General features: G+C 43.2%; 1 protein-coding gene across 2 annotated transcripts in view; it reads right to left on the reverse strand.

Moving 5' to 3' along the window:
* Positions 1-579: 579 nt before the first annotated feature.
* Positions 580-14,841, reverse strand: part of atm (ATM serine/threonine kinase) — a 215,734-nt gene continuing 201,472 nt past the window's right edge. For both annotated transcript variants that reach the window (XM_038818310.1, XM_038818311.1), the window contains exons 62-63: positions 9,462-9,610; positions 580-1,961 (exon numbers count right to left, since the gene is read on the reverse strand). In XM_038818310.1, the coding sequence (XP_038674238.1) occupies positions 1,781-1,961; positions 9,462-9,610 (330 nt within the window). In that variant the 3' untranslated portion in view covers positions 580-1,780. The remainder of the gene's footprint in view (positions 1,962-9,461; positions 9,611-14,841) is intronic.

Here is a 14,841-nt window from a genome sequence, read left to right on the forward strand (position 1 = left end):
TTAGTTCTTTTAAAACCGTTTTAGAATACCTTTCCCCAGATCCTTTATTTTTCAAAGTGCCTATTTTCCCTTTATACATGTCAACTAATTCTGAATCCAATTCGTATGCTGGTTACAGATTAATCACACTTATCAAGGGAAAAATCAAAATTAACATTACCTGAGACTTAATATTTTGGTTGCATTTTATACAATTCCAAATAAAATATTTTAATAAAACTTTTTATTCCAGAAGCCCCTTTGTACACTGGCAAAGTACTTGACCGGAAAAGTCACTAGAGGGAGGCAGGAGACATTTTTCCGCACCCATCACCATACGCAATTGCCTCCAACATACAACAATGGGTTACAACAAGCTAGCAGAAGCTTAGATGTCATTCAATTTCCAATAAAATATTAAAGAAATAGAAGACATAATCGATGGGAAGTAATCATAGATTAGCAGACTTAAATAATCTTGCGTGGAATCTGATTTTATGAATGTTCTCACTGGTGGTAAATTACCCTGTTGTGAAGATGAATCATTTTATACAGTAAAAAATGAAACCAAATAAAAATAACGGATACTTACTTCAGAAATGTTGATGCAAATGTTTTTATTTAAGTTTTTGTCTAAAAATATGTATGGAGCATGTCACCTTAATAGTAAAATGGCTGCTGATCCTAAATGTTAAAATGCACATTGCATAGAATAGGTAAACAGAGTATATTTTTCCAAGAATAGATAAGGTGCCTCATAATGCGCAAGGGAAAACTCAGACAGGACGATTAGACATTTACAGTTAAAATTATACTGTCAATTTACAACTTGCAGGAAGCGTACAAATAATTAAATCTGCAATATACACTAGATTCAAGTTCAATTTAGTATCAAAAACAGTATCATGGAATTAAATCTTTTCTTTAAATGTTTCTTTCTCAAAGGCAATTAGGAATGGGCAATTCCGTTGTGGATTCCGTTGGCTTTGCCAGCAAAATCCACAGCCCAGGAAAGAAATTTGTTAACTGTGCAAAATGAATGTCTTGATATCTGAGTAGTACAATATAGAGCAAATACAAAATAACCGTAGCAGACATTAATCTTGCAAAAACATCTTGTTTAAGATGAGTGACTAATTTGCACATGCATGAGATGCTTCTAGAAATTCAAACATTTCAGAATTATTGGATAGCTCCTCCTCCATTGTAACTGAAGGCAAGTTAGGAGATGACAGATCCCACTATTGCAAATTCACTGATCCCACAATTTTTACGGGGAACTATGCTCAGGCCAGAGATGATGGATTATATCTGTAAAGCCCAATTTCCTGATCCACATTAAAGTGTGGCTTTCTGTTAACAGCATGAAATATAGTCTAAAATCCGTAACTATGAAATACAGGAATTCAGCAAGTTTTTAAAATAATGTTAATTTTGATTTGAAATCTATCATAGAAACAAAGGCACAGAATTGTCAATTAGTGTGAATTTTTTCTAATAACCTAACTGAGAAAGTTCTTGCATCTTTTTATCTGTTATATGAATATTAGGGTATAATCCCTACATTGGGTATTAGAGGACAATACAATGTTGTTTTCATGTCACCACTATTAAACTTTTACCCATTAGAGATGAATCAACAATAGAAAAACTATTTTGCAGCATTTGACTGATATCTAAAATTGAGGTACAGGATTTGGATTCAAGAGTACAATAAAAAATACACATCCATATTGTACAGCCAAAACATTGGTAGTTTATAACAAAGAACTGTAAAACCTGCAGTACATTTTTTTCCCCATCATACCCAAGGTTGCCAGCCTGGAAATAGTCGACTGAGATTCTTTAGATCTCTGGCTTGCTGTATAAGGAGATTCACCTGTCCACCCACACTGAGGACAGCACCCTCCTCAACCCCCTTCAGCTTCTCCTGTAGCCTCAGAAGTACTCGTTCTGCAACTTTATTGATGCTCTTGACATCACTATTGAAAGAAAATATAGCAGGTAAACATGTATTTATAATAAATGCATGATACAATAACCAACTTGCAATTACATAGGACTTTTCAGATAGAAAGATGCCCCAAGGCACTTCAATAAGTTTAAACGAGATTAAAAATGTAATGGAGAACCAAAGAAGGCAAGTGTGTCCCTAGGAGTCAGTGATGGGCTCACTGTATTTTTGATATATATCAATGTCCGAGACTAGGGTATACAGGGCATAACTTTGCAGAAGACACAGAATTCAGAAACACAGTGAACAGTGAGAAAAATAATACAGGAGGAAATAGACTGGTGAAATGGGCAGACACGTGGTAGATGAAATAAAGCAGAGCAGTATGAAGTGATTCATTTTGGTTAATAGAAGGAAAGGCTATTATCTAAATTATGCAATTTTCAAGGAGGCAGGGGAATAGAGACTGCTGGAGGTATACCTGCACAGGCCTCTGAAGATGGCAGCACAAGTTGAGAAGGCTTATTAAAAACCACATGGGATCCTTGGCTTTATAAGTAGAGGAGGAAGCACTAAAGCAAGAAAATTATGTTAAACCTTTTATAAAATACCTCTTAGGCCCAGCTAGAGTGTTGTGGCTAATTTGGCTACCATACCTTAGGAGGAATGCCAAGATCTCAAGAGAGGTCATTCATTTATTAGGATGGTCTCAGGGATGTAAGCCTGGTTGTGGAGAAGTAAGAGCAATTTGGGCTGTTCTCCTCAGAGGAGAGCAGTTTCATGGGGATTTTTGATTGAGATGTTCAAATCATCGAAGGGTTTAGATGGAATAAATAAGGAGAAACCGGCAGAAGGCTCAGCAAACATTTAAAAAAAGATTCCAATTAAGGGGCAATTTGTGTGGCCAATCCACCTACCCTGCACATCTTTAGGCTGTGAGGGTGAAACCCACGCAGACACGGGGAGAATGTACAAATTCCACATGGACAGTGACCGGGGCCGGGATCGAACCTGGGACCTCGGCACCCTGAGGCAGCAGTGCTTAAACACTGCACCAACGTGCCGCCCTAGGCTCAGTGAATATAAGACACAGATTTAACTTAATTAGCAAACAATCTAAAGGCAACATGAGGAATATATGTTTATGCAGGGAGTTGCTTTGATCTGAAATGCACACCTGTAAAAGGTGGTGGAAGCAGATACAGCAGTAACATTCAACGGAACTGGATGAAAACGTAACATTTGCCAGGCTATGGAAAAAATTCACTCTTTCAAAGGATTGGCACAGGCATGATGGGACAAATAACCTCCTGTCCATGTGTATCTGTCATTTATTAAGTGATTAGGAGAGGTCACAGAAACCTTAGTCAAATACATGGGTTTTAAGAAGGCTGTTAAACTGCTGTTGGCATTGCCACCAGTGTTGGAGCAAAAAGAACAGGGAAACACTGAGACCAAAGCATTATAAAGTTGGAGAAGGCACCAATGATATGCTGGGGAAGTCATGAAGGGATTTAAACACAATGAGAATATAAAATTAAATTTGAAGCATTGATGAACTGAGGGCCCATGTTATGCACTGCACTAAGTGCAGGCCTGAGAGGACAGGATTGATGGGTGAGCAGGACCTGTAAACTGTAAGATACAAGCAGGAGAGATTTGGTTTATGAATGGTTGCGGCTAGTAAGGAGGTCATTAGGATAGTCGAGATAAACAGGATGCCCGTGGAAAAGTACCGAGGACCTAAGCACAACTTAAGAGTAATATCTCACATTTTTACTGATCAATTTTGCGGTTTCAATTTTGCCCTTTATTTGAGCTAAAATCATTTCAATCAGGCAAATACATTTATTGGAGTCTGAATCTGACTAATTTATATGTTCAGCTGGAGATCATTATTTGTCTTTGAAATTGCAATATAAATATTGTAAAGAAGCCCTTTCTATTATTTACTTACCCGTTAAAATTCCGCAATTATTGAAAATGATATTATCTGGAGAATTTGTGTGGCCAATCCACCTACCCTGCACATCTTTAGGCTGTGCTGGTTTGGGAGAAGATTTGTAAAGTTGAAACCTGATGATAAATGGTTTATTGGTAAAATTACCCTCCGGGAGGAAGTTGGAGTGAAGGAAGCCTGAGCAAACCTGCCCGTAGCAGGTGTGACTATAACCTCACAGTGACTTGGGTATGTCTGAGAACATCAGCCTCTGCTGCTTATGCTAAACAAAGGAGGAAGTCTCTGACTTGTTCTGCAGTCCCAACTCGAAGTTTGTGCATTTCTTAATCCATAGAATCCCTTCAGTGCAGGAGGCCATTCAGCCCATCGAGTCTGCATCGATCCTCTGAAAGAGCACTCTACCCCGGCCCATTTCATTGTGCATTGATTATGGCAAATCCACCTAACCTAAAGACTTTTGGACTGTGGGAGGAAACCAAGCAGACATGGGGAGAAAGTGTAAACTCCACACAGTCACCCAAGGCTGAAAATGAACCGGGTCGCTGGCGCTGTGAGGCAGCAGTGCTAACCACTGTGCTGCCCATAGATGGCTTTACGAGACACAACGCAAGTAATTATTTCTTGGAAGTTCTAAACTGTTCTGTAACCAGCACCTTTCAAACTCCCTAAGGTGACATGTGAGATGAATGGCACAGATACCTTTAAGAGGAAGCTAAGTGAAATAGGGCAGGAGCATAAACTAGTTGGGCTGAATGACTTAACACTCTGCTGCAATTTTATTATTATTATCTATGCAAAGAATAGGAACAAAGGTGAATTCTTGGCTGTACCAGAGGCAAATTCCATCTTTATTCTTTTGTTCATTTATGACCAGTTACCAGATGCCATTCAGAGGCCATTCAAGGGGAGGAAGTAAATAGGCAAGTTGTAGTTGTAGGGGATTCTATTATCAGAGGGATAGATAGTATCCTTTGTGAGCAGGATAGAGGGTCCCGCATGGTATGTTGCCTGCCCGGTGCTAGGGTGTGGGACATCTCTGACCGGCTTGAAAGGATATTGGAGAGGGAGGGGGAGGATCCAGTTGTTGTGGTCCATGTCGGTACCAACAACTTAGGCAAGTCTAGGAAAGAGGACCTGTTTAGAGATTATAAAGAGTTAGGATTCAAATTAAAAAACAGGTCCTCAAGGGTCATAATCTCCGATTACTGCCCGAGCCACGTGCAAATTGGCATAGGGAGGCAAGAATAAGGGAAGTTAACACGTGGCTGAAAGAGTGGTGTGGGAAAGAGGGGTTCCTTTTCATGGGACACTGGCATCAGTTTTGGGACAGGGGGGACCTATACCGTTGGGATGGTCTCCACCTGAACCGAGCTGGGACCAGTGTTCTGGCGAAAAGAGTAAATAGGGTGGTCAATAGGACTTTAAACTAGAGATTGGGGGGGAAGGGAAAGTCAGGGAACCAAGAGGTGAAGGAATCAGTGGGAAGCGTAGCTGCTTAGGATTACAAAACATCACGAAAAGACAGAGCTCAGGAGAGGTTACGATAGTCCCCATCTCACAAAATATGACACAGCGTATGGAAAGGCTCAGTAAACCAAGGTCCACCACACTAAGAAAACAAAAAGGGACAGTCAATAGGGAATTAAAGGTGCTATATTTAAATGCCCGCAGTGTACGGAACAAGGTAGATGAGCTTGTGGCCCAGATTGTGACTGGCAGGTATGATGTGGTAGGCATCACAGAGATGTGGTTGCAGGGGGTTCAGGACTGGCAGTTAAACATCCAGGGATTTACAACCTATCGAAAAGACAGAGAGGTGGGTAGAGGGGGCGGGGTTGCCTTGTTAATTAGAAATGAAATTAAATCAATAGCACTAAACGACATAGGGTCAGACAATGTGGAGTCTGTGTGGGTAGAGTTGAGGAACCACAAAGGCAAAAAAACCATAATGGGAGTTATGTACAGGCCTCCTGACAGTGGTCAGGACCAGGGGCACAAAATGCACCACGAAATAGAAAGGGCATGTCAGAAAGGCAAGGTCACAGTGATCATGGGGGACTTCAATATGCAGGTGGACTGGGTAAATAATGTTGCCAGTGGACCCAAAGAAAGGGAATTCATTGAATGTTTACAGGATGGCTTTTTGGAACAGCTTGTGATGGAGCCCACGAGGGAACAGGCTATTCTGGACTTAGTGTTATGTAATGAGCCAGAATTGATAAAAGACCTTAAAGTAAGGGAACACTTAGGAAGCAGTGATCATAATATGGTAGAATTCAGTCTGCAATTTGAAAGAAAGAAGGTAGAATCAGATGTAAAGGTTTTACAGTTAAATAAAGGTAATTACAGGCGCATGAGGGAGGAACTGACGAAAATCGACTGGAAGCAGAGCCTAGTGGGAAAGACAGTAGAACAGCAATGGCAGGAGTTTCTGGGAGTAATTGAGGACACAGTGCAGAGGTTCATCCCAAAGAAAAGAAAGGTTATCAGAGGGAGGATTAGGCAGCCATGGCTGACAAAGGAAGTCAGGGAATGCATCAAGGCAAAAGAGAGAGCCTATAATGTGGCAAAGAGTAGTGGGAAGTCAGAAGATTGGGAAGGCTACAAAAACAAACAGAGGATAACAAAGAGAGAAATAAGGAAGGAGAGGATCAAATATGAAGGTAGGCTAGCCAGTAACATTAGGAATGATAGTAAAAGTTTCTTTAAATACATTAAAAACAAACGGGAGGCAAAAGTAGACATTGGGCCGCTCCAAAATGACGCTGGTAATCTAGTGATGGGAGACAAGGAAATAGCTGAGGAACTTAATAAGTACTTTGCGTCAGTCCTCACAGTAGAAGACATGAGTAATATCCCAACAATTCAGGAAAGTCAGGGGGCAGAGTTGAATATGGTTGCCATCACAAAGGAGAAGGTGCTAGAGAAACTAAAAGGTCTGAAAATTGATAAATCTCCGGGCCCAGATGGGCTACATCCTAGAGTTCTAAAGGAGATAGCTGAAGAAATAGTGGAGGCGTTAGTTATGATCTTTCAAAAGTCACTGGAATCAGGGAAAGTCCCAGAGGATTGGAAAATCGCTGTTGTAACCCCCCTGTTCAAGAAGGGAACAAGAAAAAAGATGGAAAATTATAGGCCAATTAGCCTAACCTCGGTTGTTGGCAAAATTCTAGAATCCATCGTTAAGGATGAGATTTCTAAATTCTTGGAAGTGCAGGGTCGGATTAGGACAAGTCAGCATGGATTTAGTAAGGGGAGGTCGTGCCTGACAAACCTGTTAGAGTTCTTTGAAGAGATAACAAATAGGTTAGACCAAGGAGAGCCAATGGATGTTATCTATCTTGACTTCCAAAAGGCCTTTGACAAGGTGCCTCACGGGAGACTGCTGAGTAAAATAAGGGCCCATGGTATTCGAGGCAAGGTACTAACATGGATTGACGATTGGCTGTCAGACAGAAGGCAGAGAGTTGGGATAAAAGGTTCTTTTTCGGAATGGCAACCGGTGACAAGTGGTGTCCCGCAGGGTTCTGTGTTGGGGCCACAGCTGTTCTCTTTATATATTAACGATCTAGATGACGGGACTGGGGGCATTCTGGCCAAGTTTGCCGATGATACAAAGATAGGCGGAGAGGCAGGTAGTATTGAGGAGGTGGGGAGGCTGCAGAAAGATTTAGACAGTTTAGGAGAATGGTCCAAGAAGTGGCTGATGAAATTCAACGTGGGCAAGTGCGAGGTCTTGCACTTTGGAAAAAAGAATAGAGGCATGGACTATTTTCTAAACGGTGACAAAATTCATAATGCTAAAGTGCAAAGGGACTTGGGAGTCCTAGTCCAGGATTCTCTAAAGGTAAACTTGCAGGTTGAGTCCGTAATTAAGAAAGCAAATGTAATGTTGTCATTTATCTCAAGAGGCTTGGAATATAAAAGCAGGGATGTACTTCTGAGGCTTTATAAAGCACTAGTTAGGCCCCATTTAGAATACTGTGAGAAATTTTGGGCCCCATACCTCAGGAAGGACATACTGGCACTGGAGCGGGTCCAGCGGAGATTCACACGGATGATCCCAGGAATGGTAGGCCTAACATACGATGAACGTCTGAGGATCGTGGGATTATATTCATTGGAGTTTAGGAGGTTGAGGGGAGATCTAATAGAAACGTACAAGATAATGAATGGCTTGGATAGGATGGACGTAGGGAAGTTGTTTCCATTAGCAGGGGAGACTAGGACGCGGGGGCACAGCCTTAGAATAAAAGGGAGTCACTTTAGAACAGAGATGAGGAGAAATTTCTTCAGCCAGAGAGTGGTAGGTCTGTGGAATTCATTGCCACAGAGGGCGGTGGAGGCCGGGACATTGAGTGTCTTTAAGACAGAAATTGATAAATTCTTGATTTCTCGAGGAATTAAGGGCTATGGGGAGAGAGCGGGTAAATGGAGTTGAAATCAACCATGATTGAATGGTGGAGTGGACTCGATGGGCCGAATGGCCTTACTTCCACTCCTATGTCTTATGGTCTTATGCCAAAATAAAGCCTCATTATGTTCCCCATAAGATAGGCCGGATCTTAATTTTTGTGTCAGAGTCTCAACGTCAGGATAATGTGCGGGTTCTCAATTTGAAAGCTGATGATAAATGATTTATTGGTAAAATTGCCCTCAGTGGAGGCAGCCTGAGCAAACCTGCCCGTAGCAGGTGTGAATATTACCTACAACAGGTTATACAAGAATGAATTAATTAGAATACTAAAAGTTTTCTGAGCTGAACGCAAACATTGTTGTTTTTCTTCTGGCCTCTGCTGAGCACATTCTCTGACACCTCAACACTTGCAAACTTATTAGGCTAAATTTTGTAGGCCGATGGGAGTGGGCACAAAGATCGCTTTGGGAGAAAGATGCACTGGTTTGCTGGCATTTTCTGGATTGGAGATTCAATGGCCAACTGCCTGCAAGCAACAGGTAGCCAATTAAGAGGCCTGTTAAGACCAGTGAAAGTAGGTGGTCTCCCAGTGACAGACAAGGAGGTGGGAGTGCCAGTGTTCTATATTAACATTGTACCTGCCCCATCAAAATTTTAAATGTGTTGAGAGAGTACCTTCATCTTGAGGTGCTCTCGATGCTTTTAAGTGCAGGCACTCCAGTGTTAGAAGCCCACCTGCAGTTCTTAATTGGAGAATGAGTGCACACTCTGGCCATTAACTGGCCTTTCATTTAAAAATTGCAGTGTGTGTCACGCTGCATAAGCAGTGGAGGCTGATGTTCTCAGACATACCCAATTAGCTGTGAGGTAATATTCACACCTGCTACGGGCAGGTTTGCTCAGGCTGCCTCCACTGAGGGTAATTTTACCAATGAATCATTTATCATCAGCTTTCAAATTGAGAACCCGCACATTATCCTGACGTTGAGACTCTGACACAAAAATTAAGATCCGGCCCATCTTATGGGAAATTAATGACACAAACCAGCAGCCCATTGTTTCTTAGTGCAGTGTATAACAGTGAGTTAAGTCACATTGGAATCATTAATGTTGCCTTAGCATAGTTATCTTAAAGTAATGTTGATTCTTACGTGGCATCTCCATCTCGCTCTGGCTCATCTCCAGCTATTGTGGAATTCAGTGTGGAATGGAGGTCTGCATCTTCTTCAGGTCTCTGCTGTAGGTAAAGTGCTTTTAAAGGATTCATGGTCCAGTCAAAAAGAGGGTCATACAGCAGCACCTGGAAAGTATGTGGAAAGGAGAGTTTAAGAAATAAGTCTATATGGTGAATAATAAAAGCACATCTAAGACTCCCCCCCTACATTTTAAATTGATACAGCTTCAAGTCTTTGATGCTTTTATCGGTACATATGACCCTAAAACAGTAAACACCACAGGTAAGTGGGCAAAGCAGATCTACTAGACTGGAGTTTATGGTCTGGATGGTAGTGAAACTGTCAGTATTTACCATCATTACTCTGTGAAACTGACAGCAAATTTTGATATCCGCGTATGTGCAATACGGAAATCCAGACACTGCTGTCAGTGATTTCCCATAGGATGCTCCAATAAACTCGAGAGGTGGAAATCAATTAGAAATCACTGTATTGACATGAATTTCCACTTTTTACACTATTGTTCTTGCTGTAAATAACCCTTGAAAAGTTGTGCCTTTTAAAGTAGCGTAATATGGAATATCAATTTTCTCCTTCATGAAAGTAATTTTGTTTTGAAAGTTTATTTGATATTTCAATATGTGTTCAACATTTTAATTCCATGTGTATGTCCCAATCTTTACTTTGCTTTCTGTAAATGTTTTTGAAAAATTGATTAAAACCTGCTTGTTACTTCCTAGTTTGCCATCTGTGAGAATGTTTCAACTGACAAGCTGTTTAACCTGCTTGATGACATCAATGTTGTTGGACTCAGTTAGGGCCAGAATGAAATTAACATCGTGAAAGATGAAATCCACATCCCTAGATATTCAAATTTGGACAGCCCCTCAAATGAATACAGGGTACAGAACTGCTTGAAGTTGTCTTACAGGCTATCTGCAGATCACCCCCAGTGAAACTCAACAGCCTTTCACCAGCCTTGGGATTGCACTATGCAGGAGCACAAGGACATGCAAAAGTTGTTCGCTATAATTGTTATGGAGTGATTTATTGTCTGTAGCTTTTATTCCAGCATTTTAGCCAAGAGTACATGGTAATGCTGTGCAGAAGATGTATTGAAGGGAAAGGAAAGGAATTGTGAGCAATTGCAATTTGGGGACATCTCTGGGGAACCCTAGTCTCAGTATCTAATCATGGACAGGCCATCTGGAGTGAAGAGGGAAAGGGTGGGGGCATAGGGCTAGGTCAGGAAAAAGGGTCGATGCAGACACGATAGACCGAATGGTCTCCTTCTGCACTGTAGTGATTCTATGATTCTATATTGCTAATGTCACTTGCCCCTGAATGAAAATACACTTGCATAGAAATTTAGGATGACGATGATCTTGATAGACACAGACAATGCTGCCTTTGCCCTGCTGTGCAGCTGCAGGTCTGGTTGTAGGTGGTGGCAGAGTTCAGCCACCAGCTCCTTGAGGCGCAGGTGCCTCACACAGGATAAACTTCAATGGCTAGTTAGTAATAAAGATACCAAGTCTTGACTTCTCCAAGTAGAGCTTTGTGTGTTCAGATCGCAGTAATTAAGAAAGGGGTCAAGACTTGTGTGATGCAAAATGGCAATCATGAGCCAAAGCATTAGAGGCTGTTTGGTGCCAATCTTCCCATTCTGCAAGTTTCTGCAGCATGCAAGGCACGCCCATGCTCACATTCTTATAGTCAGGGTGTGCCATGTCAGAACTGAATGAAGCGATGTGGCCAACACACTTTTTGGAAATAATCTTTCTTGAATTTTTTAACATTTCAGATAAAAGTTGACAAAAGACACAAACACAATTTAGAAAATACTCACCCTTGCCTCCCCTCGACCCAAACTACCCCCCTCCTCTCCCCCACACACAACGAATAAACACCCCCCCCCCCCCCCCCCCCCCAAACATCTTCTTGACAAGTTCGAGCAAGACCTCTTCGCCGCACGGGACTTTCAACCGACTCTATACACTAGATGCATTGACTACAATTTTCTTGCTTTCTACTCGTGGCAAAGGATCACTGAAACGACTACACAATAACGTCAACAAGTTCCATCCCACCATCAGACTCACCATGGACTACTTTCCAGAATCGGTTGCATTCTTGGACACATGTATCGCCATCAAGGATGGACACTCTAGCACTTCACTCTTCCGCAAATAACCTCACGATGCTTCACATCTCCAGCTTCCACCCTAAACACGTTAAAGAAGCAATCCTCTACGCACAAGCCCTCCGTATACACAGGATCTTCTCGGATGAGGAGGAATGCGACAGACACCTACAGGCACCCTCATAAGAGCGGGATATAGCGCTCAACTCATCAATCAACTGTTCCGACTCGCTACAGCGAAAAATGCAATCAACCTCCTCAGAAGACAAAACGGGACACGACCGACAGAGTACCCTTCGTCGTCCAGTACTTCCCCGGAGTGAAGAAACTACAACATCTCCTTTGGAGCCTTCAACACATAATCAATGAGGACGAACATCTTGCTATGGCCATTCCCACACCTTCACTACTTGCCTAACCTCAAACAGACTGTTGTTAGCAGCAACCTATCTAGCCTTCAGGAGAACAGTTACGACAGCACACAACCCTGCACGGCAACCTCGGCAAGACATGCCAGATCATCGATATGGATACTACAATCACACATGAGAACATTACCTACCTGGTACGCGGTACATACTCATGCGACTCAGCCAACGTTGTGTACCTCATACGCTGCAGGAAAGCATGGCCCAAGGCGTGGTACATTGGCGAGACCATGCATGTGGTATATTGGCGAGACCATGCATGTGGTATATTGGCGAGACCATGCATGTGGTATATTGGCGAGACCATGCATGTGGTACATTGGCGAGACCATGCATGCGCTATGACAACGGATGAACAGACACCGCGCAACAATTGCCCGGCAGGAATGTTGTTTCCTTCCAGTTGGCAAACACTTCAGCAGTAAAGGACATTCAGCCTCAGGTCTTTGGGTAAACATTCTCCAAGGTGGCTTTCTTTCAAGACAGAAGACAACGCGGAATCGCGAATCAAAAACTGGTACCCAAGTTCCGCACGCATGAGGACAGCCTCAACCGGGATCATGTCACACTACATGTAACCCCACCATGCGGCCCGAGTTTGCAGAATCCTACTAACTGTCCTGGCTTGAGACAATTTACACCTCGTTTACCTATGATTATCACCCACTCCACTCACACTGTTTGTTCCTGTAAAGACTCACATTCCAACTATTCTTTACATTCCAATCTATAATTATCTTGCAATTGTGTCTCTCCTATATATATATATGTTGTGATTATGAACCTGCCTCCACTTCTCCTGAAGGAGCAGCGCTCCGAAAGCTTGTGATTTCAAATAAACCTGTTGGATTTTAACCTGGGTTGTGAGACTTCTTACTGTGCTCAGCCCAGTCCAGTGCCAGCACCGCCACAACACTCCTAACATCTGGTAGTGACCAATTCTTTAAAGTATATTATAAATGGTTGCCATCTACGATGGAACCCCTCAATCCATCCCTTTACTTGTATTTGACATTCTTGAGGTGCACAAACTCCAAGAAATCACCTATCCATGCCGTAACCTTCGGTGGTGCCACCAGCCTCCATCCCAACAGGATGCGTCTCCATGCCACCAAAGAAGAAAGGCCCATGCCCCATCCACAGTTCAGGCACATCGAAGACCCCAAAAACCGCCATCAGTGGGCAAGGTTCCACCTCTACATTCAGGATTGCTGACATGGTGTCAAAAAAGGCCCCCCAAAACTCTACCAGCTTGGCGCACGACCATAACATATATGAATGTTGTATGGGCCCCCTCAAACAGCACTCGCATCTGTCCTCCGTTCCTTCAAAAAAGCAGCTCATCCTTGCTTCGGTAAGGTGTGATCGAAAAATTACTTTGAACTGAATATTGCTTAGCCTTGTGCAAGACAATAACGCATTCACCCTCCTCAATGCCTCACACCACACTCCATCCTCCAGGTTTGTCTCTGACTCGTCTCCCCATTTCGCCTTCACCCCCTCAAGCGAACTATCCTTCTCCCACTATTCGCTGGTACATTCCGGATGTACTACCCTCCACCGATCCCGCACTGAATAAATTCCGCTCCAACAAGGTAGATGGCTGTACCACCGGGAGGGCTGGCAACAAGCGCTTAACCCAGCTCCACACCTGGTAGGTACCTGAACCCACCCACATTCACAAGCCCATACTTTAACTTCTCCAAACTGGCGAACCACCCCATCCCCGCCAAGAACAGATCACCCACTTTTCCAACTGTTTTCCCTCCATGCACTAAATGTGACATCCAGCCTTGCCAGCTCAAACAGGTGATTAGTACAAATGCGGGCAGCCGTGAGGCTGCTCTCATTTCAAAATGCTGGCAGAGCTGCCTCCAGATTTTAAGTGTGGCCGCCACCACTGGATTTGCTGAATATTCCGTCAACGCCACTGGAAGTGGTGCCATTACCAACGCACCCAAACTCATCTCCCTAACTGACTCTGATTCCATCTGTACCCAGAGGGCCATCTGTAGCCACCTGGGGTGGCCATGTTCCGATTACAAAATGGACACTTTGCAAAGAATACAGGGAAAATGGACAATGCTGAGAAAGCAAGCTGGTGCAAGGTTTGTCTGTTGATTGGAGCTGTAGCTCCCAGACAAGACCGATACTGCAAAGCCATAACCGTACCAATGAGTCATCTCCGGGGACAAAAGAGTAACCATTTAGTTAAACGATACTAAAGCAGACACACCGGTGCCAGAGGAGACTAGAACAAAGCAGGCCAACGGTGCAGGTGTAAGCACCACATTAACGAACTGGTGCGCAGTCGCAGACAAGTTTAGCCCCTTCACGAACACCATCTGATCTTCCCCTATCACCTCTGGGAAGCACGACTCCATTCTTACACCCAACCCCATGGCCACCAATTTGGCATCTACGTTCAACATGGAGATCGGACAGTATGACCCACACTCCGTGAGGTCTTTGTCAATCTCCAAGAGTAGTGAGATGAACGCCTGTCCCAATGTCCCTGCCCAGGTCTGTTACTGCAACTACCAACCGCTTCATGAGCGACACATCATCCCAATTTGGGGCACTTACGCTACCGGTACAGCTGGTTTTCCTTCCAAAACACCTACCACTATCACGTATTGCCGCACGTGATGGCTCGTTCGGCCTCGGCTTCTGTCACAGGGCTCGGTGCGCCTTATCTAATTTCGGCGTAGCAAACACCTCATCTCCGTCCACCAACTGAGAAAACATCGGCGAAAAATATTTGATCGGCGTCGCACCCTCCACA

Source organism: Scyliorhinus canicula, chromosome 14, assembly GCF_902713615.1.
Source record: "Scyliorhinus canicula chromosome 14, sScyCan1.1, whole genome shotgun sequence".
Taxonomy (NCBI): Eukaryota; Metazoa; Chordata; class Chondrichthyes; order Carcharhiniformes; family Scyliorhinidae; genus Scyliorhinus; species Scyliorhinus canicula.